General features: G+C 65.8%; 10 protein-coding genes and 1 pseudogene across 11 annotated transcripts; 5 read left to right on the top strand and 6 right to left on the bottom strand.

Moving 5' to 3' along the window:
* Positions 1–13: 13 nt before the first annotated feature.
* Positions 14–672, bottom strand: LOC310891620 (feather keratin 4-like; annotated as a pseudogene). The gene has a single exon. The product of its transcript is annotated as a feather keratin 4-like (transcript).
* Positions 673–2039: 1367 nt separating this feature from the next.
* Positions 2040–4572, bottom strand: LOC310891630 (feather keratin 4-like). The gene has a single exon (XM_083853873.1). The coding sequence runs from the start codon at positions 4554–4556 to the stop codon at positions 4191–4193; it is 366 nt and encodes a 121-aa protein (XP_083709999.1). The 5' UTR covers positions 4557–4572; the 3' UTR covers positions 2040–4190.
* Positions 4573–5660: 1088 nt separating this feature from the next.
* Positions 5661–6355, top strand: LOC310891626 (feather keratin 4-like; the record flags this gene model as incomplete). Its single annotated transcript, XM_083853870.1, has 1 exon — positions 5661–6355. The coding sequence occupies one exon, from the start codon at positions 5661–5663 to the stop codon at positions 6111–6113; it is 453 nt and encodes a 150-aa protein (XP_083709996.1). The 3' UTR covers positions 6114–6355.
* Positions 6356–6502: 147 nt separating this feature from the next.
* LOC310891631 (feather keratin 4-like) lies at positions 6503–8659 on the bottom strand. The gene has a single exon (XM_083853874.1). It carries the CDS (start codon positions 8641–8643, stop codon positions 8278–8280), a length of 366 nt encoding a protein of 121 aa, XP_083710000.1. The 5' UTR covers positions 8644–8659; the 3' UTR covers positions 6503–8277.
* A 1088-nt stretch (positions 8660–9747) lies between these two features.
* Positions 9748–10214, top strand: LOC310891623 (feather keratin 4-like; the record flags this gene model as incomplete). Its single annotated transcript, XM_083853867.1, has 1 exon — positions 9748–10214. One exon carries the CDS (start codon positions 9748–9750, stop codon positions 10198–10200), a length of 453 nt encoding a protein of 150 aa, XP_083709993.1. The 3' UTR covers positions 10201–10214.
* A 2146-nt stretch (positions 10215–12360) lies between these two features.
* On the bottom strand, positions 12361–12746 carry LOC310891629 (feather keratin 4-like). The gene has a single exon (XM_083853872.1). It carries the CDS (start codon positions 12728–12730, stop codon positions 12365–12367), a length of 366 nt encoding a protein of 121 aa, XP_083709998.1. The 5' UTR covers positions 12731–12746; the 3' UTR covers positions 12361–12364.
* Positions 12747–13834: 1088 nt separating this feature from the next.
* On the top strand, positions 13835–14426 carry LOC310891624 (feather keratin 4-like; the record flags this gene model as incomplete). Its single annotated transcript, XM_083853868.1, has 1 exon — positions 13835–14426. The coding sequence occupies one exon, from the start codon at positions 13835–13837 to the stop codon at positions 14285–14287; it is 453 nt and encodes a 150-aa protein (XP_083709994.1). The 3' UTR covers positions 14288–14426.
* Positions 14427–16447: 2021 nt separating this feature from the next.
* LOC310891628 (feather keratin 4-like) lies at positions 16448–16833 on the bottom strand. Its single transcript, XM_083853871.1, has one exon. It carries the CDS (start codon positions 16815–16817, stop codon positions 16452–16454), a length of 366 nt encoding a protein of 121 aa, XP_083709997.1. The 5' UTR covers positions 16818–16833; the 3' UTR covers positions 16448–16451.
* A 1088-nt stretch (positions 16834–17921) lies between these two features.
* Positions 17922–18616, top strand: LOC310891625 (feather keratin 4-like; the record flags this gene model as incomplete). The annotated part of the gene is made up of 1 exon (XM_083853869.1): positions 17922–18616. One exon carries the CDS (start codon positions 17922–17924, stop codon positions 18372–18374), a length of 453 nt encoding a protein of 150 aa, XP_083709995.1. The 3' UTR covers positions 18375–18616.
* A 1789-nt stretch (positions 18617–20405) lies between these two features.
* LOC310891622 (feather keratin 4-like) lies at positions 20406–23482 on the bottom strand. Its single transcript, XM_083853866.1, has one exon. It carries the CDS (start codon positions 20902–20904, stop codon positions 20539–20541), a length of 366 nt encoding a protein of 121 aa, XP_083709992.1. The 5' UTR covers positions 20905–23482; the 3' UTR covers positions 20406–20538.
* Positions 22096–22461, top strand: LOC310891621 (feather keratin 4-like; the record flags this gene model as incomplete). The annotated part of the gene is made up of 1 exon (XM_083853865.1): positions 22096–22461. One exon carries the CDS (start codon positions 22096–22098, stop codon positions 22459–22461), a length of 366 nt encoding a protein of 121 aa, XP_083709991.1.
* Positions 23483–23519: the final 37 nt, after the last annotated feature.

Here is a 23519-nt window from a genome sequence, read left to right as displayed (position 1 = left end):
CCTTGGCTGGGGCTGCAGATGCTCAGCGCTCCTCAGCACCCCGTGCCCACGAGGTCAGCCATGCGTCGGGGCAGCTGGCAGGGGGTGTGGGGCAGGGCCTGGCATTAGCAGGGCCCACAGGTGTCCCACAGCTTCTTGCTGTAGCGCGGCAAGAGGTAGGGGCTGCAGGCGGGAGAAGCATAGGGCCTGCCAAAGGTGCAGAGGCCCCCCGAGCCCTGGGTGGCCCCGCGCCGTAGAGGCCCCCCAGCCCCAGGGAGCCCCCAAAGGCGGGTGCCCCGGAGGAGCCCACCACGGCTTGCTGGGGGAAGGAGCTGAGGATGGGGCCGGGGAAGGTGACGACGACAGGGGGTGGCTGGATGAAGGCCGTCGAGTCGGGGCACTGCCGCGCGCACAGCTCGTTACAGCTCTCAGCGGATGGGCTGGGGGATGGCGACGCTGGTTTTCGGCGGGCACAGGTCGTAGCAAGCCATCTTGCGGGACTGGACGGTGCTCTGCAAGAGGGCACAGAGTGCGATGCGAGGGAGCAGTAGAGGGCAGCTGCCCAGGCCGAGGCGTAGGGGCCAGGGGCAGGAGCCGGGGGAGGAGGAGAAGCGCTCGCAGACTTACCCTGTTCCCCAAGCAGAAGGTGGCCAGAGCAGTGCTTGCGAGAGCCCCGCACAGGCCGAGCTTTTATCCAGGCCCCCGCCATTGCGCAGCGCCCGCTGGGCCAATGGGCAGAGGCGGCACTCCCTCCTGCCGAGGCCAGGCTGTCCTGCTCCTGCCCTCCCTGAGTCAGCATCCCCTGTCCGGACCAGCACAGGCCCTTTGCTGGCTTCCCTCCCCTTTCCGCTTGGCGGGCCAAATGCGTGGTGCTGAGCAGGCAGTGCCCGAGAGGAGCGCCTTTGATTTGGCGTTTCGTCACCTCGCCCCTCTGGAGATAACAACTCCAGTGCGTACGTCATGGAGGCGCTGGCGTGTGGCTGCTTCTTGCCCAGCGCCGCGACCCTGCGGCTCTGCCCTGGGGCTCTCCACAGCGGGCACGGGGCCGCCCCGAGACCAAGCCCCTGGGGAAGAGCTGTGGCACCCAGGGTGCTGGCAGCCCGCCTTTGTCACACTCCCTGCCCTCTTAGGCACGCAGGGGATGAGACGGCAGCGGGGCTAATTTGCCCATTAGGTGAGGGCTGGCGAGCGTCCGAGCGGGGTAATTGCAGGGGCTGAGGGAGCGGGTGGGGGCTGGTGAGGAACAGGCGTCAGCACAACAGCCCCGTGGCGTGCAGGGAGGAGTGCGGGGCTCGGCCACCATGGGCCACGTGCCCCCAGCGCGGCCAGCTCCTCCCCGCACTCGCCAGCCCCCATAAAAGCGTGGTCCTGGGCAAGCGCTGGCATCCGCTGCTCCTGCCTGGCTCTGCTCGGGAAAAGGGTGGGTGGTGGGGCCTCCTCGGGCAGGGTCCGGCGTGGGGCTCCCTGGCCACGGGAGCCCTGCCGGAGGCGCTGTGGGCAGAGGGGCTCTGTGGGGGCAGGCGAGGGCCGCGGGCACACGGGGAGCAGGCGTGGAGAGCCGGGGCGGGGCTGAGGAGGGAGCCCCCTGGCTGGGGCATGGGCCCTGCTCTGCCAGGGCATCTCCTCACTCACAGCACCGGCCCTGGGGGCTTTGCATTGCAGGCTCAGCTCTCTCACCCAAGATGGCTTGCAACACCTGTACCCGCCGAAAACCAGCGTCGCCGTCCCCCAGCCCATCGCTGAGAGCTGCAACGAGCTGTGCGCGCGGCAGTGCCCCGACTCGACGGCCTTCATCCAGCCACCCCCTGTCGTCGTCACCTTCCCCGGCCCCATCCTCAGCTCCTTCCCCCAGCAAGCCGTGGTGGGCTCCTCCGGGGCACCCGCCTTTGGGGGCTCCTTGGGGCTGGGGGGCCTCTACGGCGCGGGGGCCACCCAGGGCTCGGGGGGTCTCTGTACCTTTGGCAGGCCCTACGCCTCTCCCGCCTGCAGCCCCTACCTCTTGCCGCGCTACAGCAAGAAGCTCTGGGACACCTGTGGGCCCTGCTAAAGCCAGGCCCGTGCCACCTCTTCTCCTCCTCGTCCTTCCTCCTCCTCTTCACAGACATGTGACTCCTCCAGTGCTGCCCCCCAGGGCTCTTTCTTGGCCCTGTGCCGGCCACCGCCTGGGAGAAGCCTGAAGGAAGAACGCCTCTCTGGAAGCCCCAGGCACCACCTGCCTGTCTGGGCCTTGCTCGCGTCTCTGTGCTTGTGTCCTTTCCTGCCTTGACAATAAAGCAAGCCTGCATCCAGTGCCTGCCTCTCTGCCTTTCCTTTCCAGGCCCCGCGGGGGCTCCAGGGCTCCCTCCCCCTGCACATGGCCCCTTCGATCTCCCAGCCCCCCGAAGAGCCGGGACGCCCTGGCAAAAGGCCCTGGCAGCCCTGACTCCCACACTGAGGGCTGCAGTCCATTTCCCAGGGCCCTGCCTGAAAGCAGCCTGCTCCCCGGCTCCAGCAGGGCTGCCTCCAGCCGCTCCATACAAGGTCCTGAAACAGAGGGGAACCCCGAGCGAGGATCAGCAGCACGCCAACTGCCGCCTCCACGCAGTGCGACCTGAACGAAGCCTAAGCCTAGTCCAAACCACTTCCCTGCCCAGCCCGTTCCTGGGCTTACACACTCCCTTAGCTGAAGAAAGAGCTTCTCCCTAAGAGCCAACCTGAACTTCTCCCAGGGCACCGTTCAGCTCTGAGCTTTTCCCTCACAGCCCAGCAGTGAGCAGAGCTTATCTTTAGCAGGCAATTTCTATACAATTAGCAGAGCTTGCAGTCAAACCAAACTTCTAGGAACCAGCTCGGCTTCCTTGTCATCTAGGATTCTTGCATTTCCTAGACAGATCAGTCACGCGGACCCTCTGCCAAATCCTTACTGAACACCACCACACCACCACCACAGGCTAGAGCCAGTCTTGACCGGAAAGAACTCACTCTACTCAAAGGAAGAAGACAACGCTGCAGGCAGCCCTGAGCACCGAGGGAGCAGAGGCTTCTTCCAGCCAGCCAGCCAGCCAGCCAGCCAGCAGCAGCAGCTCCAGCCTGAGTGCCACTTGGGGCTTGCTGCCGCTTCGTTTTATAGCCAGTGCTCCCTGAGCTGGGCCACTTCCCTCTTCCTTAACGGGCGTCACCACACCCAAGGATCCAACACGTGGGCTTTGTGCTAACACTGATGGGCTTAATCCCAAGGCCAGCAGGAGGCTTGCCTGGGAAGAGGTGTCACCTCAGCCTGGGGCCACAAAGGGGGAGACAGAAGGGGAGGGGGCGACCCATGCTCAGCGCCCTTACGTCTTATGGCTGCTGCTAACCCTATTGCCAATGATCAGGAGCAGGGGGGAGCGCTCACGGCCCCAAGGCACGTTGCTGGCTCCTGCTCCACTGGGCGGCCACCAGCCCCAGGGCCATTTCTGCAAGGCTGCCCTCCAGCAAGGGACCGGCCATGCTCTCACCGCGTGCAGCGCTCAGCCATCCCTGCTCTCCGGCCTCTTCCTCTGCGCTTCTTGCCAGAGACGGTGCCTCGCTTCTGCGGAGCAGCGCCACTTGGCAGAGCTGGTCACGCTCCCGGGCAGAGAAGGCCAGGCAAAGCAGAACTGCCAGCACCTCTCCTGCTCTCTGCCCTAATGGCCTGGGCCTCTCAGCACCAGCATTTGCCCTCCCCCGGAGCCTCCGCTACGCCCCCCCACCGCTGCTTTCCTGACTCGGAACACAGAGAGAGGAAGAGAGAGACAGAAGTGGATGCAGGAAACCTTTATTGTGCCCAGCACGGCAGGAGAAGTGGACAGAGAGCAGGGGCAGGAGCCAGCGAGGCTGGCTGCGGCGTGTCGGGGGGGCAGAGGATCTTTTCCAGAGCGTGGCTTCTGGTTGCGCAAGCCCCGGCGGTGCGGCAGTGCGGCTCGGGAGGACTTGGCCCATGGGCCCCACAGGCCTTGAAGGGTCCTGCTCTTGCCGCAGAGAGCAGGAAGGGGGAAGGGAGAGGGGGAGAGCAGAGGGCAAACCGGGCGCAAGGCCCTGGCTGTGGAGGAAATAGGATGCAGCAGAGGGCGGGAGAGGCCAAAGGGGCCGGCACTGCCGTTGCCCAGGCCTTGGCTGGGGCTGCAGATGCTCAGCGCTCCTCAGCACCCCGTGCCCACGAGGTCAGCCATGCGTCGGGGCAGCTGGCAGGGGGTGTGGGGCAGGGCCTGGCATTAGCAGGGCCCACAGGTGTCCCACAGCTTCTTGCTGTAGCGCGGCAAGAGGTAGGGGCTGCAGGCGGGAGAAGCATAGGGCCTGCCAAAGGTGCAGAGGCCCCCCGAGCCCTGGGTGGCCCCCGCGCCGTAGAGGCCCCCCAGCCCCAGGGAGCCCCCAAAGGCGGGTGCCCCGGAGGAGCCCACCACGGCTTGCTGGGGGAAGGAGCTGAGGATGGGGCCGGGGAAGGTGACGACGACAGGGGGTGGCTGGATGAAGGCCGTCGAGTCGGGGCACTGCCGCGCGCACAGCTCGTTACAGCTCTCAGCGATGGGCTGGGGGATGGCGACGCTGGTTTTCGGCGGGCACAGGTCGTAGCAAGCCATCTTGCGGGACTGGACGGTGCTCTGCAAGAGGGCACAGAGTGCGATGCGAGGGAGCAGTAGAGGGCAGCTGCCCAGGCCGAGGCGTAGGGGCCAGGGGCAGGAGCCGGGGGAGGAGGAGAAGCGCTCGCAGACTTACCCTGTTCCCCAAGCAGAAGGTGGCCAGAGCAGTGCTTGCGAGAGCCCCGCACAGGCCGAGCTTTTATCCAGGCCCCGCCATTGCGCAGCGCCCGCTGGGCCAATGGGCAGAGGCGGCACTCCCTCCTGCCGAGGCCAGGCTGTCCTGCTCCTGCCCTCCCTGAGTCAGCATCCCCTGTCCGGACCAGCACAGGCCCCTTTGCTGGCTTCCCTCCCCTTTCCGCTTGGCGGGCCAAATGCGTGGTGCTGAGCAGGCAGTGCCCGAGAGGAGCGCCTTTGATTTGGCGTTTCGTCACCTCGCCCCTCTGGAGATAACAACTCCAGTGCGTACGTCATGGAGGCGCTGGCGTGTGGCTGCTTCTTGCCCAGCGCCGCGACCCTGCGGCTCTGCCCTGGGGCTCTCCACAGCGGGCACGGGGCCGCCCCGAGACCAAGCCCCTGGGGAAGAGCTGTGGCACTCAGGGTGCTGGCAGCCCGCCTTTGTCACACTCCCTGCCCTCTTAGGCACGCAGGGGATGAGACGGCAGCGGGGCTAATTTGCCCATTAGGTGAGGGCTGGCGAGCGTCCGAGCGGGGTAATTGCAGGGGCTGAGGGAGCGGGTGGGGGCTGGTGAGGAACAGGCGTCAGCACAACAGCCCCGTGGCGTGCAGGGAGGAGTGCGGGGCTCGGCCACCATGGGCCACGTGCCCCCAGCGCGGCCAGCTCCTCCCCGCACTCGCCAGCCCCCATAAAAGCGTGGTCCTGGGCAAGCGCTGGCATCCGCTGCTCCTACCTGGCTCTGCTCGGGAAAAGGGTGGGTGGTGGGGCCTCCTCGGGCAGGGTCTGGCGTGGGGCTCCCTGGCCACGGGAGCCCTGCCGGAGGCGCTGTGGGCAGAGGGGCTCTGTGGGGGCAGGCGAGGGCCGCGGGCACACGGGGAGCAGGCGTGGAGAGCCGGGGCGGGCTGAGGAGGGAGCCCCCTGGCTGGGGCATGGGCCCTGCTCTGCCAGGGCATCTCCTCACTCACAGCACCGGCCCTGGGGGCTTTGCATTGCAGGCTCAGCTCTCTCACACCAAGATGGCTTGCAACGACCTGTACCCGCCGAAAACCAGCGTCGCCGTCCCCCAGCCCATCGCTGAGAGCTGCAACGAGCTGTGCGCGCGGCAGTGCCCCGACTCGACGGCCTTCATCCAGCCACCCCCTGTCGTCGTCACCTTCCCCGGCCCCATCCTCAGCTCCTTCCCCCAGCAAGCCGTGGTGGGCTCCTCCGGGGCACCCGCCTTTGGGGGCTCCTTGGGGCTGGGGGGCCTCTACGGCGCGGGGGCCACCCAGGGCTCGGGGGGTCTCTGTACCTTTGGCAGGCCCTACGCCTCTCCCGCCTGCAGCCCCTACCTCTTGCCGCGCTACAGCAAGAAGCTCTGGGACACCTGTGGGCCCTGCTAAAGCCAGGCCCGTGCCACCTCTTCTCCTCCTCGTCCTTCCTCCTCCTCTTCACAGACATGTGACTCCTCCAGTGCTGCCCCCCAGGGCCCTTTCTTGGCCCTGTGCCGGCCACCGCCTGGGAGAAGCCTGAAGGAAGAACGCCTCTCTGGAAGCCCCAGGCACCACCTGCCTGTCTGGGCCTTGCTCGCGTCTCTGTGCTTGTGTCCTTTCCTGCCTTGACAATAAAGCAAGCCTGCATCCAATGCCTGCCTCTCTGCCTTTCCTTTCCAGGCCCCGCGGGGGCTCCAGGGCTCCCTCCCCCTGCACATGGCCCCTTCGATCTCCCAGCCCCCCGAAGAGCCGGGACGCCCTGGCAAAAGGCCCTGGCAGCCCTGACTCCCACACTGAGGGCTGCAGTCCATTTCCCAGGGCCCTGCCTGAAAGCAGCCTGCTCCCCGGCTCCAGCAGGGCTGCCTCCAGCCGCTCCATACAAGGTCCTGAAACAGAGGGGAACCCCGAGCGAGGATCAGCAGCACGCCAACTGCCGCCTCCACGCAGTGCGACCTGAACGAAGCCTAAGCCTAGTCCAAACCACTTCCCTGCCCAGCCCGTTCCTGGGCTTACACACTCCCTTAGCTGAAGAAAGAGCTTCTCCCTAAGAGCCAACCTGAACTTCTCCCAGGGCACCGTTCAGCTCTGAGCTTTTCCCTCACAGCCCAGCAGTGAGCAGAGCTTATCTTTAGCAGGCAATTTCTATACAATTAGCAGAGCTTGCAGTCAAACCAAACTTCTAGGAACCAGCTCGGCTTCCTTGTCATCTAGGATTCTTGCATTTCCTAGACAGATCAGTCACGCGGACCCTCTGCCAAATCCTTACTGAACACCACCACACCACCACCACAGGCTAGAGCCAGTCTTGACCGGAAAGAACTCACTCTACTCAAAGGAAGAAGACAACGCTGCAGGCAGCCCTGAGCACCGAGGGAGCAGAGGCTTCTTCCAGCCAGCCAGCCAGCCAGCCAGCCAGCAGCAGCAGCTCCAGCCTGAGTGCCACTTGGGGCTTGCTGCCGCTTCGTTTTATAGCCAGTGCTCCCTGAGCTGGGCCACTTCCCTCTTCCTTAACGGGCGTCACCACACCCAAGGATCCAACACGTGGGCTTTGTGCTAACACTGATGGGCTTAATCCCAAGGCCAGCAGGAGGCTTGCCTGGGAAGAGGTGTCACCTCAGCCTGGGGCCACAAAAGGGGAGACAGAAGGGGAGGGGGCGACCCATGCTCAGCGCCCTTACGTCTTATGGCTGCTGCTAACCCTATTGCCAATGATCAGGAGCAGGGGGGAGCGCTCACGGCCCCAAGGCACGTTGCTGGCTCCTGCTCCACTGGGCGGCCACCAGCCCCAGGGCCATTTCTGCAAGGCTGCCCTCCAGCAAGGGACCGGCCATGCTCTCACCGCGTGCAGCGCTCAGCCATCCCTGCTCTCCGGCCTCTTCCTCTGCGCTTCTTGCCAGAGACGGTGCCTCGCTTCTGCGGAGCAGCGCCACTTGGCAGAGCTGGTCACGCTCCCGGGCAGAGAAGGCCAGGCAAAGCAGAACTGCCAGCACCACTCCTGCTCTCTGCCCTAATGGCCTGGGCCTCTCAGCACCAGCATTTGCCCTCCCCCGGAGCCTCCGCTACGCCCCCCCACCGCTGCTTTCCTGACTCGGAACACAGAGAGAGGAAGAGAGAGACAGAAGTGGATGCAGGAAACCTTTATTGTGCCCAGCACGGCAGGAGAAGTGGACAGAGAGCAGGGGCAGGAGCCAGCGAGGCTGGCTGCGGCGTGTCGGGGGGGCAGAGGATCTTTTCCAGAGCGTGGCTTCTGGTTGCGCAAGCCCCGGCGGTGCGGCAGTGCGGCTCGGGAGGACTTGGCCCATGGGCCCCACAGGCCTTGAAGGGTCCTGCTCTTGCCGCAGAGAGCAGGAAGGGGGAAGGGAGAGGGGGAGAGCAGAGGGCAAACCGGGCGCAAGGCCCTGGCTGTGGAGGAAATAGGATGCAGCAGAGGGCGGGAGAGGCCAAAGGGGCCGGCACTGCCGTTGCCCAGGCCTTGGCTGGGGCTGCAGATGCTCAGCGCTCCTCAGCACCCCGTGCCCACGAGGTCAGCCATGCGTCGGGGCAGCTGGCAGGGGGTGTGGGGCAGGGCCTGGCATTAGCAGGGCCCACAGGTGTCCCACAGCTTCTTGCTGTAGCGCGGCAAGAGGTAGGGGCTGCAGGCGGGAGAAGCATAGGGCCTGCCAAAGGTGCAGAGGCCCCCCGAGCCCTGGGTGGCCCCCGCGCCGTAGAGGCCCCCCAGCCCCAGGGAGCCCCCAAAGGCGGGTGCCCCGGAGGAGCCCACCACGGCTTGCTGGGGGAAGGAGCTGAGGATGGGGCCGGGGAAGGTGACGACGACAGGGGGTGGCTGGATGAAGGCCGTCGAGTCGGGGCACTGCCGCGCGCACAGCTCGTTACAGCTCTCAGCGATGGGCTGGGGGATGGCGACGCTGGTTTTCGGCGGGCACAGGTCGTAGCAAGCCATCTTGCGGGACTGGACGGTGCTCTGCAAGAGGGCACAGAGTGCGATGCGAGGGAGCAGTAGAGGGCAGCTGCCCAGGCCGAGGCGTAGGGGCCAGGGGCAGGAGCCGGGGGAGGAGGAGAAGCGCTCGCAGACTTACCCTGTTCCCCAAGCAGAAGGTGGCCAGAGCAGTGCTTGCGAGAGCCCCGCACAGGCCGAGCTTTTATCCAGGCCCCGCCATTGCGCAGCGCCCGCTGGGCCAATGGGCAGAGGCGGCACTCCCTCCTGCCGAGGCCAGGCTGTCCTGCTCCTGCCCTCCCTGAGTCAGCATCCCCTGTCCGGACCAGCACAGGCCCCTTTGCTGGCTTCCCTCCCCTTTCCGCTTGGCGGGCCAAATGCGTGGTGCTGAGCAGGCAGTGCCCGAGAGGAGCGCCTTTGATTTGGCGTTTCGTCACCTCGCCCCTCTGGAGATAACAACTCCAGTGCGTACGTCATGGAGGCGCTGGCGTGTGGCTGCTTCTTGCCCAGCGCCGCGACCCTGCGGCTCTGCCCTGGGGCTCTCCACAGCGGGCACGGGGCCGCCCCGAGACCAAGCCCCTGGGGAAGAGCTGTGGCACCCAGGGTGCTGGCAGCCCGCCTTTGTCACACTCCCTGCCCTCTTAGGCACGCAGGGGATGAGACGGCAGCGGGGCTAATTTGCCCATTAGGTGAGGGCTGGCGAGCGTCCGAGCGGGGTAATTGCAGGGGCTGAGGGAGCGGGTGGGGGCTGGTGAGGAACAGGCGTCAGCACAACAGCCCCGTGGCGTGCAGGGAGGAGTGCGGGGCTCGGCCACCATGGGCCACGTGCCCCCAGCGCGGCCAGCTCCTCCCCGCACTCGCCAGCCCCCATAAAAGCGTGGTCCTGGGCAAGCGCTGGCATCCGCTGCTCCTGCCTGGCTCTGCTCGGGAAAAGGGTGGGTGGTGGGGCCTCCTCGGGCAGGGTCCGGCGTGGGGCTCCCTGGCCACGGGAGCCCTGCCGGAGGCGCTGTGGGCAGAGGGGCTCTGTGGGGGCAGGCGAGGGCCGCGGGCACACGGGGAGCAGGCGTGGAGAGCCGGGGCGGGCTGAGGAGGGAGCCCCCTGGCTGGGGCATGGGCCCTGCTCTGCCAGGGCATCTCCTCACTCACAGCACCGGCCCTGGGGGCTTTGCATTGCAGGCTCAGCTCTCTCACACCAAGATGGCTTGCAACGACCTGTACCCGCCGAAAACCAGCGTCGCCGTCCCCCAGCCCATCGCTGAGAGCTGCAACGAGCTGTGCGCGCGGCAGTGCCCCGACTCGACGGCCTTCATCCAGCCACCCCCTGTCGTCGTCACCTTCCCCGGCCCCATCCTCAGCTCCTTCCCCCAGCAAGCCGTGGTGGGCTCCTCCGGGGCACCCGCCTTTGGGGGCTCCTTGGGGCTGGGGGGCCTCTACGGCGCGGGGGCCACCCAGGGCTCGGGGGGTCTCTGTACCTTTGGCAGGCCCTACGCCTCTCCCGCCTGCAGCCCCTACCTCTTGCCGCGCTACAGCAAGAAGCTCTGGGACACCTGTGGGCCCTGCTAAAGCCAGGCCCGTGCCACCTCTTCTCCTCCTCGTCCTTCCTCCTCCTCTTCACAGACATGTGACTCCTCCAGTGCTGCCCCCCAGGGCTCTTTCTTGGCCCTGTGCCGGCCACCGCCTGGGAGAAGCCTGAAGGAAGAACGCCTCTCTGGAAGCCCCAGGCACCACCTGCCTGTCTGGGCCTTGCTCGCGTCTCTGTGCTTGTGTCCTTTCCTGCCTTGACAATAAAGCAAGCCTGCATCCAGTGCCTGCCTCTCTGCCTTTCCTTTCCAGGCCCCGCGGGGGCTCCAGGGCTCCCTCCCCCTGCACATGGCCCCTTCGATCTCCCAGCCCCCCGAAGAGCCGGGACGCCCTGGCAAAAGGCCCTGGCAGCCCTGACTCCCACACTGAGGGCTGCAGTCCATTTCCCAGGGCCCTGCCTGAAAGCAGCCTGCTCCCCGGCTCCAGCAGGGCTGCCTCCAGCCGCTCCATACAAGGTCCTGAAACAGAGGGGAACCCCGAGCGAGGATCAGCAGCACGCCAACTGCCGCCTCCACGCAGTGCGACCTGAACGAAGCCTAAGCCTAGTCCAAACCACTTCCCTGCCCAGCCCGTTCCTGGGCTTACACACTCCCTTAGCTGAAGAAAGAGCTTCTCCCTAAGAGCCAACCTGAACTTCTCCCAGGGCACCGTTCAGCTCTGAGCTTTTCCCTCACAGCCCAGCAGTGAGCAGAGCTTATCTTTAGCAGGCAATTTCTATACAATTAGCAGAGCTTGCAGTCAAACCAAACTTCTAGGAACCAGCTCGGCTTCCTTGTCATCTAGGATTCTTGCATTTCCTAGACAGATCAGTCACGCGGACCCTCTGCCAAATCCTTACTGAACACCACCACACCACCACCACAGGCTAGAGCCAGTCTTGACCGGAAAGAACTCACTCTACTCAAAGGAAGAAGACAACGCTGCAGGCAGCCCTGAGCACCGAGGGAGCAGAGGCTTCTTCCAGCCAGCCAGCCAGCCAGCCAGCCAGCAGCAGCAGCTCCAGCCTGAGTGCCACTTGGGGCTTGCTGCCGCTTCGTTTTATAGCCAGTGCTCCCTGAGCTGGGCCACTTCCCTCTTCCTTAACGGGCGTCACCACACCCAAGGATCCAACACGTGGGCTTTGTGCTAACACTGATGGGCTTAATCCCAAGGCCAGCAGGAGGCTTGCCTGGGAAGAGGTGTCACCTCAGCCTGGGGCCACAAAGGGGGAGACAGAAGGGGAGGGGGCGACCCATGCTCAGCGCCCTTACGTCTTATGGCTGCTGCTAACCCTATTGCCAATGATCAGGAGCAGGGGGGAGCGCTCACGGCCCCAAGGCACGTTGCTGGCTCCTGCTCCACTGGGCGGCCACCAGCCCCAGGGCCATTTCTGCAAGGCTGCCCTCCAGCAAGGGACCGGCCATGCTCTCACCGCGTGCAGCGCTCAGCCATCCCTGCTCTCCGGCCTCTTCCTCTGCGCTTCTTGCCAGAGACGGTGCCTCGCTTCTGCGGAGCAGCGCCACTTGGCAGAGCTGGTCACGCTCCCGGGCAGAGAAGGCCAGGCAAAGCAGAACTGCCAGCACCTCTCCTGCTCTCTGCCCTAATGGCCTGGGCCTCTCAGCACCAGCATTTGCCCTCCCCCGGAGCCTCCGCTACGCCCCCCCACCGCTGCTTTCCTGACTCGGAACACAGAGAGAGGAAGAGAGAGACAGAAGTGGATGCAGGAAACCTTTATTGTGCCCAGCACGGCAGGAGAAGTGGACAGAGAGCAGGGGCAGGAGCCAGCGAGGCTGGCTGCGGCGTGTCGGGGGGGCAGAGGATCTTTTCCAGAGCGTGGCTTCTGGTTGCGCAAGCCCCGGCGGTGCGGCAGTGCGGCTCGGGAGGACTTGGCCCATGGGCCCCACAGGCCTTGAAGGGTCCTGCTCTTGCCGCAGAGAGCAGGAAGGGGGAAGGGAGAGGGGGAGAGCAGAGGGCAAACCGGGCACAAGGCCCTGGCTGTGGAGGAAATAGGATGCAGCAGAGGGCGGGAGAGGCCAAAGGGGCCGGCACTGCCGTTGCCCAGGCCTTGGCTGGGGCTGCAGATGCTCAGCGCTCCTCAGCACCCCGTGCCCACGAGGTCAGCCATGCGTCGGGGCAGCTGGCAGGGGGTGTGGGGCAGGGCCTGGCATTAGCAGGGCCCACAGGTGTCCCAGAGCTTCTTGCTGTAGCGTGGCAAGAGGTAGGGGCTGCAGGCGGGAGAAGCATAGGGCCTGCCAAAGGTGCAGAGGCCCCCCGAGCCCTGGGTGGCCCCCGCGCCGTAGAGGCCCCCCAGCCCCAGGGAGCCCCCAAAGGCGGGTGCCCCGGAGGAGCCCACCACGGCTTGCTGGGGGAAGGAGCTGAGGATGGGGCCGGGGAAGGTGACGACGACAGGGGGTGGCTGGATGAAGGCCGTCGAGTCGGGGCACTGCCGCGCGCACAGCTCGTTACAGCTCTCAGCGATGGGCTGGGGGATGGCGACGCTGGTTTTCGGCGGGCACAGGTCGTAGCAAGCCATCTTGCGGGACTGGACGGTGCTCTGCAAGAGGGCACAGAGTGCGATGCGAGGGAGCAGTAGAGGGCAGCTGCCCAGGCCGAGGCGTAGGGGCCAGGGGCAGGAGCCGGGGGAGGAGGAGAAGCGCTCGCAGACTTACCCTGTTCCCCAAGCAGAAGGTGGCCAGAGCAGTGCTTGCGAGAGCCCCGCACAGGCCGAGCTTTTATCCAGGCCCCGCCATTGCGCAGCGCCCGCTGGGCCAATGGGCAGAGGCGGCACTCCCTCCTGCCGAGGCCAGGCTGTCCTGCTCCTGCCCTCCCTGAGTCAGCATCCCCTGTCCGGACCAGCACAGGCCCCTTTGCTGGCTTCCCTCCCCTTTCCGCTTGGCGGGCCAAATGCGTGGTGCTGAGCAGGCAGTGCCCGAGAGGAGCGCCTTTGATTTGGCGTTTCGTCACCTCGCCCCTCTGGAGATAACAACTCCAGTGCGTACGTCATGGAGGCGCTGGCGTGTGGCTGCTTCTTGCCCAGCGCCGCGACCCTGCGGCTCTGCCCTGGGGCTCTCCACAGCGGGCACGGGGCCGCCCCGAGACCAAGCCCCTGGGGAAGAGCTGTGGCACTCAGGGTGCTGGCAGCCCGCCTTTGTCACACTCCCTGCCCTCTTAGGCACGCAGGGGATGAGACGGCAGCGGGGCTAATTTGCCCATTAGGTGAGGGCTGGCGAGCGTCCGAGCGGGGTAATTGCAGGGGCTGAGGGAGCGGGTGGGGGCTGGTGAGGAACAGGCGTCAGCACAACAGCCCCGTGGCGTGCAGGGAGGAGTGCGGGGCTCGGCCACCATGGGCCACGTGCCCCCAGCGCGGCCAGCTCCTCCCCGCACTCGCCAGCCCCCATAAAAGCGTGGTCCTGGGCAAGCGCTGGCATCCGCTGCTCCTGCCTGGCTCTGCTCGGGAAAAGGGTGGGTGGTGGGGCCTCCTCGGGCAGGGTCCGGCGTGGGGCTCCCTGGCCACGGGAGCCCTGCCGGAGGCGCTGTGGGCAGAGGGGCTCTGTGGGGGCAGGCGAGGGCCGCGGGCACACGGGGAGCAGGCGTGGAGAGCTGGGGCGGGCTGAGGAGGGAGCCCCCTGGCTGGGGCATGGGCCCTGCTCTGCCAGGGCATCTCCTCACTCACAGCACCGGCCCTGGGGGCTTTGCATTGCAGGCTCAGCTCTCTCACACCAAGATGGCTTGCAACGACCTGTACCCGCCGAAAACCAGCGTCGCCGTCCCCCAGCCCATCGCTGAGAGCTGCAACGAGCTGTGCGCGCGGCAGTGCCCCGACTCGACGGCCTTCATCCAGCCACCCCCTGTCGTCGTCACCTTCCCCGGCCCCATCCTCAGCTCCTTCCCCCAGCAAGCCGTGGTGGGCTCCTCCGGGGCACCCGCCTTTGGGGGCTCCTTGGGGCTGGGGGGCCTCTACGGCGCGGGGGCCACCCAGGGCTCGGGGGGTCTCTGTACCTTTGGCAGGCCCTACGCCTCTCCCGCCTGCAGCCCCTACCTCTTGCCGCGCTACAGCAAGAAGCTGTGGGACACCTGTGGGCCCTGCTAAAGCCAGGCCCGTGCCACCTCTTCTCCTCCTCGTCCTTCCTCCTCCTCTTCACAGACATGTGACTCCTCCAGTGCTGTCCCCCAGGGCCCTTTCTTGGCCCTGTGCCGGCCACCGCCTGGGAGAAGCCTGAAGGAAGAACGCCTCTATGGAAGCCCCAGGCACCACCTGCCTGTCTGGGCCTTGCTCGCGTCTCTGTGCTTGTGTCCTTTCCTGCCTTGACAATAAAGCAAGCCTGCATCCAGTGCCTGCCTCTCTGCCTTTCCTTTCCAGGCCCCGCGGGGGCTCCAGGGCTCCCTCCCCCTGCACATGGCCCCTTCGATCTCCCAGCCCCCCGAAGAGCCGGGACGCCCTGGCAAAAGGCCCTGGCAGCCCTGACTCCCACACTGAGGGCTGCAGTCCATTTCCCAGGGCCCTGCCTGAAAGCAGCCTGCTCCCCGGCTCCAGCAGGGCTGCCTCCAGCCGCTCCATACAAGGTCCTGAAACAGAGGGGAACCCCGAGCGAGGATCAGCAGCACGCCAACTGCCGCCTCCACGCAGTGCGACCTGAACGAAGCCTAAGCCTAGTCCAAACCACTTCCCTGCCCAGCCCGTTCCTGGGCTTACACACTCCCTTAGCTGAAGAAAGAGCTTCTCCCTAAGAGCCAACCTGAACTTCTCCCAGGGCACCGTTCAGCTCTGAGCTTTTCCCTCACAGCCCAGCAGTGAGCAGAGCTTATCTTTAGCAGGCAATTTCTATACAATTAGCAGAGCTTGCAGTCAAACCAAACTTCTAGGAACCAGCTCGGCTTCCTTGTCATCTAGGATTCTTGCATTTCCTAGACAGATCAGTCACGCGGACCCTCTGCCAAATCCTTACTGAACACCACCACACCACCACCACAGGCTAGAGCCAGTCTTGACCGGAAAGAACTCACTCTACTCAAAGGAAGAAGACAACGCTGCAGGCAGCCCTGAGCACCGAGGGAGCAGAGGCTTCTTCCAGCCAGCCAGCCAGCCAGCCAGCCAGCAGCAGCAGCTCCAGCCTGAGTGCCACTTGGGGCTTGCTGCCGCTTCGTTTTATAGCCAGTGCTCCCTGAGCTGGGCCACTTCCCTCTTCCTTAACGGGCGTCACCACACCCAAGGATCCAACACGTGGGCTTTGTGCTAACACTGATGGGCTTAATCCCAAGGCCAGCAGGAGGCTTGCCTGGGAAGAGGTGTCACCTCAGCCTGGGGCCACAAAGGGGGAGACAGAAGGGGAGGGGGCGACCCATGCTCAGCGCCCTTACGTCTTATGGCTGCTGCTAACCCTATTGCCAATGATCAGGAGCAGGGGGGAGCGCTCACGGCCCCAAGGCACGTTGCTGGCTCCTGCTCCACTGGGCGGCCACCAGCCCCAGGGCCATTTCTGCAAGGCTGCCCTCCAGCAAGGGACCGGCCATGCTCTCACCGCGTGCAGCGCTCAGCCATCCCTGCTCTCCGGCCTCTTCCTCTGCGCTTCTTGCCAGAGACGGTGCCTCGCTTCTGCGGAGCAGCGCCACTTGGCAGAGCTGGTCACGCTCCCGGGCAGAGAAGGCCAGGCAAAGCAGAACTGCCAGCACCTCTCCTGCTCTCTGCCCTAATGGCCTGGGCCTCTCAGCACCAGCATTTGCCCTCCCCCGGAGCCTCCGCTACGCCCCCCCACCGCTGCTTTCCTGACTCGGAACACAGAGAGAGGAAGAGAGAGACAGAAGTGGATGCAGGAAACCTTTATTGTGCCCAGCACGGCAGGAGAAGTGGACAGAGAGCAGGGGCAGGAGCCAGCGAGGCTGGCTGCGGCGTGTCGGGGGGGCAGAGGATCTTTTCCAGAGCGTGGCTTCTGGTTGCGCAAGCCCCGGCGGTGCGGCAGTGCGGCTCGGGAGGACTTGGCCCATGGGCCCCACAGGCCTTGAAGGGTCCTGCTCTTGCCGCAGAGAGCAGGAAGGGGGAAGGGAGAGGGGGAGAGCAGAGGGCAAACCGGGCACAAGGCCCTGGCTGTGGAGGAAATAGGATGCAGCAGAGGGCGGGAGAGGCCAAAGGGGCCGGCACTGCCGTTGCCCAGGCCTTGGCTGGGGCTGCAGATGCTCAGCGCTCCTCAGCACCCCGTGCCCACGAGGTCAGCCATGCGTCGGGGCAGCTGGCAGGGGGTGTGGGGCAGGGCCTGGCATTAGCAGGGCCCACAGGTGTCCCAGAGCTTCTTGCTGTAGCGTGGCAAGAGGTAGGGGCTGCAGGCGGGAGAAGCATAGGGCCTGCCAAAGGTGCAGAGGCCCCCCGAGCCCTGGGTGGCCCCCGCGCCGTAGAGGCCCCCCAGCCCCAGGGAGCCCCCAAAGGCGGGTGCCCCGGAGGAGCCCACCACGGCTTGCTGGGGGAAGGAGCTGAGGATGGGGCCGGGGAAGGTGACGACGACAGGGGGTGGCTGGATGAAGGCCGTCGAGTCGGGGCACTGCCGCGCGCACAGCTCGTTACAGCTCTCAGCGATGGGCTGGGGGATGGCGACGCTGGTTTTCGGCGGGCACAGGTCGTAGCAAGCCATCTTGCGGGACTGGACGGTGCTCTGCAAGAGGGCACAGAGTGCGATGCGAGGGAGCAGTAGAGGGCAGCTGCCCAGGCCGAGGCGTAGGGGCCAGGGGCAGGAGCCGGGGGAGGAGGAGAAGCGCTCGCAGACTTACCCTGTTCCCCAAGCAGAAGGTGGCCAGAGCAGTGCTTGCGAGAGCCCCGCACAGGCCGAGCTTTTATCCAGGCCCCGCCATTGCGCAGCGCCCGCTGGGCCAATGGGCAGAGGCGGCACTCCCTCCTGCCGAGGCCAGGCTGTCCTGCTCCTGCCCTCCCTGAGTCAGCATCCCCTGTCCGGACCAGCACAGGCCCCTTTGCTGGCTTCCCTCCCCTTTCCGCTTGGCGGGCCAAATGCGTGGTGCTGAGCAGGCAGTGCCCGAGAGGAGCGCCTTTGATTTGGCGTTTCGTCACCTCGCCCCTCTGGAGATAACAACTCCAGTGCGTACGTCATGGAGGCGCTGGCGTGTGGCTGCTTCTTGCCCAGCGCCGCGACCCTGCGGCTCTGCCCTGGGGCTCTCCACAGCGGGCACGGGGCCGCCCCGAGACCAAGCCCCTGGGGAAGAGCTGTGGCACCCAGGGTGCTGGCAGCCCGCCTTTGTCACACTCCCTGCCCTCTTAGGCACGCAGGGGATGAGACGGCAGCGGGGCTAATTTGCCCATTAGGTGAGGGCTGGCGAGCGTCCGAGCGGGGTAATTGCAGGGGCTGAGGGAGCGGGTGGGGGCTGGTGAGGAACAGGCGTCAGCACAACAGCCCCGTGGCGTGCAGGGAGGAGTGCGGGGCTCGGCCACCATGGGCCACGTGCCCCCAGCGCGGCCAGCTCCTCCCCGCACTCGCCAGCCCCCATAAAAGCGTGGTCCTGGGCAAGCGCTGGCATCCGCTGCTCCTGCCTGGCTCTGCTCGGGAAAAGGGTGGGTGGTGGGGCCTCCTCGGGCAGGGTCCGGCGTGGGGCTCCCTGGCCACGGGAGCCCTGCCGGAGGCGCTGTGGGCAGAGGGGCTCTGTGGGGGCAGGCGAGGGCCGCGGGCACACGGGGAGCAGGCGTGGAGAGCCGGGGCGGGCTGAGGAGGGAGCCCCCTGGCTGGGGCATGGGCCCTGCTCTGCCAGGGCATCTCCTCACTCACAGCACCGGCCCTGGGGGCTTTGCATTGCAGGCTCAGCTCTCTCACACCAAGATGGCTTGCAACGACCTGTACCCGCCGAAAACCAGCGTCGCCGTCCCCCAGCCCATCGCTGAGAGCTGCAACGAGCTGTGCGCGCGGCAGTGCCCCGACTCGACGGCCTTCATCCAGCCACCCCCTGTCGTCGTCACCTTCCCCGGCCCCATCCTCAGCTCCTTCCCCCAGCAAGCCGTGGTGGGCTCCTCCGGGGCACCCGCCTTTGGGGGCTCCTTGGGGCTGGGGGGCCTCTACGGCGCGGGGGCCACCCAGGGCTCGGGGGGTCTCTGTACCTTTGGCAGGCCCTACGCCTCTCCCGCCTGCAGCCCCTACCTCTTGCCGCGCTACAGCAAGAAGCTGTGGGACACCTGTGGGCCCTGCTAAAGCCAGGCCCGTGCCACCTCTTCTCCTCCTCGTCCTTCCTCCTCCTCTTCACAGACATGTGACTCCTCCAGTGCTGCCCCCCAGGGCCCTTTCTTGGCCCTGTGCCGGCCACCGCCTGGGAGAAGCCTGAAGGAAGAACGCCTCTCTGGAAGCCCCAGGCACCACCTGCCTGTCTGGGCCTTGCTCGCGTCTCTGTGCTTGTGTCCTTTCCTGCCTTGACAATAAAGCAAGCCTGCATCCAATGCCTGCCTCTCTGCCTTTCCTTTCCAGGCCCCGCGGGGGCTCCAGGGCTCCCTCCCCCTGCACATGGCCCCTTCGATCTCCCAGCCCCCCGAAGAGCCGGGACGCCCTGGCAAAAGGCCCTGGCAGCCCTGACTCCCACACTGAGGGCTGCAGTCCATTTCCCAGGGCCCTGCCTGAAAGCAGCCTGCTCCCCGGCTCCAGCAGGGCTGCCTCCAGCCGCTCCATACAAGGTCCTGAAACAGAGGGGAACCCCAAGCGAGGATCAGCAGCACGCCAACTGCCGCCTCCACGCAGTGCGACCTGAACGAAGCCTAAGCCTAGTCCAAACCACTTCCCTGCCCAGCCCGTTCCTGGGCTTACACACTCCCTTAGCTGAAGAAAGAGCTTCTCCCTAAGAGCCAACCTGAACTTCTCCCAGGGCACCGTTCAGCTCTGAGCTTTTCCCTCACAGCCCAGCAGTGAGCAGAGCTTATCTTTAGCAGGCAATTTCTATACAATTAGCAGAGCTTGCAGTCAAACCAAACTTCTAGGAACCAGCTCGGCTTCCTTGTCATCTAGGATTCTTGCATTTCCTAGACAGATCAGTCACGCGGACCCTCTGCCAAATCCTTACTGAACACCACCACACCACCACCACAGGCTAGAGCCAGTCTTGACCGGAAAGAACTCACTCTACTCAAAGGAAGAAGACAACGCTGCAGGCAGCCCTGAGCACCGAGGGAGCAGAGGCTTCTTCCAGCCAGCCAGCCAGCCAGCCAGCCAGCAGCAGCAGCTCCAGCCTGAGTGCCACTTGGGGCTTGCTGCCGCTTCGTTTTATAGCCAGTGCTCCCTGAGCTGGGCCACTTCCCTCTTCCTTAACGGGCGTCACCACACCCAAGGATCCAACACGTGGGCTTTGTGCTAACACTGATGGGCTTAATCCCAAGGCCAGCAGGAGGCTTGCCTGGGAAGAGGTGTCACCTCAGCCTGGGGCCACAAAGGGGGAGACAGAAGGGGAGGGGGCGACCCATGCTCAGCGCCCTTACGTCTTATGGCTGCTGCTAACCCTATTGCCAATGATCAGGAGCAGGGGGGAGCGCTCACGGCCCCAAGGCACGTTGCTGGCTCCTGCTCCACTGGGCGGCCACCAGCCCCAGGGCCATTTCTGCAAGGCTGCCCTCCAGCAAGGGACCGGCCATGCTCTCACCGCGTGCAGCGCTCAGCCATCCCTGCTCTCCGGCCTCTTCCTCTGCGCTTCTTGCCAGAGACGGTGCCTCGCTTCTGCGGAGCAGCGCCACTTGGCAGAGCTGGTCACGCTCCCGGGCAGAGAAGGCCAGGCAAAGCAGAACTGCCAGCACCTCTCCTGCTCTCTGCCCTAATGGCCTGGGCCTCTCAGCACCAGCATTTGCCCTCCCCCGGAGCCTCCGCTACGCCCCCCCACCGCTGCTTTCCTGACTCGGAACACAGAGAGAGGAAGAGAGAGACAGAAGTGGATGCAGGAAACCTTTATTGTGCCCAGCACGGCAGGAGAAGTGGACAGAGAGCAGGGGCAGGAGCCAGCGAGGCTGGCTGCGGCGTGTCGGGGGGGCAGAGGATCTTTTCCAGAGCGTGGCTTCTGGTTGCGCAAGCCCCGGCGGTGCGGCAGTGCGGCTCGGGAGGACTTGGCCCATGGGCCCCACAGGCCTTGAAGGGTCCTGCTCTTGCCGCAGAGAGCAGGAAGGGGGAAGGGAGAGGGGGAGAGCAGAGGGCAAACCGGGCACAAGGCCCTGGCTGTGGAGGAAATAGGATGCAGCAGAGGGCAGGAGAGGCCAAAGGGGCCGGCACTGCCGTTGCCCAGGCCTTGGCTGGGGCTGCAGATGCTCAGCGCTCCTCAGCACCCCGTGCCCACGAGGTCAGCCATGCGTCGGGGCAGCTGGCAGGGGGTGTGGGGCAGGGCCTGGCATTAGCAGGGCCCACAGGTGTCCCACAGCTTCTTGCTGTAGCGCGGCAAGAGGTAGGGGCTGCAGGCGGGAGAAGCATAGGGCCTGCCAAAGGTGCAGAGGCCCCCCGAGCCCTGGGTGGCCCCCGCGCCGTAGAGGCCCCCCAGCCCCAAGGAGCCCCCAAAGGCGGGTGCCCCGGAGGAGCCCACCACGGCTTGCTGGGGGAAGGAGCTGAGGATGGGGCCGGGGAAGGTGACGACGACAGGGGGTGGCTGGATGAAGGCCGTCGAGTCGGGGCACTGCCGCGCGCACAGCTCGTTACAGCTCTCAGCGATGGGCTGGGGGATGGCGACGCTGGTTTTCGGCGGGCACAGGTCGTAGCAAGCCATCTTGCGGGACTGGACGGTGCTCTGCAAGAGGGCACAGAGTGCGATGCGAGGGAGCAGTAGAGGGCAGCTGCCCAGGCCGAGGCGTAGGGGCCAGGGGCAGGAGCCGGGGGAGGAGGAGAAGCGCTCGCAGACTTACCCTGTTCCCCAAGCAGAAGGTGGCCAGAGCAGTGCTTGCGAGAGCCCCGCACAGGCCGAGCTTTTATCCAGGCCCCGCCATTGCGCAGCGCCCGCTGGGCCAATGGGCAGAGGCGGCACTCCCTCCTGCCGAGGCCAGGCTGTCCTGCTCCTGCCCTCCCTGAGTCAGCATCCCCTGTCCGGACCAGCACAGGCCCCTTTGCTGGCTTCCCTCCCCTTTCCGCTTGGCGGGCCAAATGCGTGGTGCTGAGCAGGCAGTGCCCGAGAGGAGCGCCTTTGATTTGGCGTTTCGTCACCTCGCCCCTCTGGAGATAACAACTCCAGTGCGTACGTCATGGAGGCGCTGGCGTGTGGCTGCTTCTTGCCCAGCGCCGCGACCCTGCGGCTCTGCCCTGGGGCTCTCCACAGCGGGCACGGGGCCGCCCCGAGACCAAGCCCCTGGGGAAGAGCTGTGGCACTCAGGGTGCTGGCAGCCCGCCTTTGTCACACTCCCTGCCCTCTTAGGCACGCAGGGGATGAGACGGCAGCGGGGCTAATTTGCCCATTAGGTGAGGGCTGGCGAGCGTCCGAGCGGGGTAATTGCAGGGGCTGAGGGAGCGGGTGGGGGCTGGTGAGGAACAGGCGTCAGCACAACAGCCCCGTGGCGTGCAGGGAGGAGTGCGGGGCTCGGCCACCATGGGCCACGTGCCCCCAGCGCGGCCAGCTCCTCCCCGCACTCGCCAGCCCCCATAAAAGCGTGGTCCTGGGCAAGCGCTGGCATCCGCTGCTCCTGCCTGGCTCTGCTCGGGAAAAGGGTGGGTGGTGGGGCCTCCTCGGGCAGGGTCCGGCGTGGGGCTCCCTGGCCACGGGAGCCCTGCCGGAGGCGCTGTGGGCAGAGGGGCTCTGTGGGGGCAGGCGAGGGCCGCGGGCACACGGGGAGCAGGCGTGGAGAGCTGGGGCGGGCTGAGGAGGGAGCCCCCTGGCTGGGGCATGGGCCCTGCTCTGCCAGGGCATCTCCTCACTCACAGCACCGGCCCTGGGGGCTTTGCATTGCAGGCTCAGCTCTCTCACACCAAGATGGCTTGCAACGACCTGTACCCGCCGAAAACCAGCGTCGCCGTCCCCCAGCCCATCGCTGAGAGCTGCAACGAGCTGTGCGCGCGGCAGTGCCCCGACTCGACGGCCTTCATCCAGCCACCCCCTGTCGTCGTCACCTTCCCCGGCCCCATCCTCAGCTCCTTCCCCCAGCAAGCCGTGGTGGGCTCCTCCGGGGCACCCGCCTTTGGGGGCTCCTTGGGGCTGGGGGGCCTCTACGGCGTGGGGGCCACCCAGGGCTCGGGGGGTCTCTGTACCTTTGGCAGGCCCTACGCCTCTCCCGCCTGCAGCCCCTACCTCTTGCCGCGCTACAGCAAGAAGCTGTGGGACACCTGTGGGCCCTGCTAAAGCCAGGCCCGTGCCACCTCTTCTCCTCCTCGTCCTTCCTCCTCCTCTTCACAGACATGTGACTCCTCCAGTGCTGTCCCCCAGGGCCCTTTCTTGGCCCTGTGCCGGCCACCGCCTGGGAGAAGCCTGAAGGAAGAACGCCTCTCTGGAAGCCCCAGGCACCACCTGCCTGTCTGGGCCTTGCTCGCGTCTCTGTGCTTGTGTCCTTTCCTGCCTTGACAATAAAGCAAGCCTGCATCCAGTGCCTGCCTCTCTGCCTTTCCTTTCCAGGCCCCGCGGGGGCTCCAGGGCTCCCTCCCCCTGCACATGGCCCCTTCGATCTCCCAGCCCCCCGAAGAGCCGGGACGCCCTGGCAAAAGGCCCTGGCAGCCCTGACTCCCACACTGAGGGCTGCAGTCCATTTCCCAGGGCCCTGCCTGAAAGCAGCCTGCTCCCCGGCTCCAGCAGGGCTGCCTCCAGCCGCTCCATACAAGGTCCTGAAACAGAGGGGAACCCCGAGCGAGGATCAGCAGCACGCCAACTGCCGCCTCCACGCAGTGCGACCTGAACGAAGCCTAAGCCTAGTCCAAACCACTTCCCTGCCCAGCCCGTTCCTGGGCTTACACACTCCCTTAGCTGAAGAAAGAGCTTCTCCCTAAGAGCCAACCTGAACTTCTCCCAGGGCACCGTTCAGCTCTGAGCTTTTCCCTCACAGCCCAGCAGTGAGCAGAGCTTATCTTTAGCAGGCAATTTCTATACAATTAGCAGAGCTTGCAGTCAAACCAAACTTCTAGGAACCAGCTCGGCTTCCTTGTCATCTAGGATTCTTGCATTTCCTAGACAGATCAGTCACGCGGACCCTCTGCCAAATCCTTACTGAACACCACCACACCACCACCACAGGCTAGAGCCAGTCTTGACCGGAAAGAACTCACTCTACTCAAAGGAAGAAGACAACGCTGCAGGCAGCCCTGAGCACCGAGGGAGCAGAGGCTTCTTCCAGCCAGCCAGCCAGCCAGCCAGCCAGCAGCAGCAGCTCCAGCCTGAGTGCCACTTGGGGCTTGCTGCCGCTTCGTTTT

The sequence above is a fragment of the Anser anser genome (genome assembly GCF_964211835.1).
Source record: "Anser anser genome assembly, contig: HAP1_SCAFFOLD_663, whole genome shotgun sequence".
Taxonomy (NCBI): Eukaryota; Metazoa; Chordata; class Aves; order Anseriformes; family Anatidae; genus Anser; species Anser anser.
Note: the sequence above shows the minus strand (reverse complement) of the source record. Positions and strands in the feature narration are given on the sequence as shown.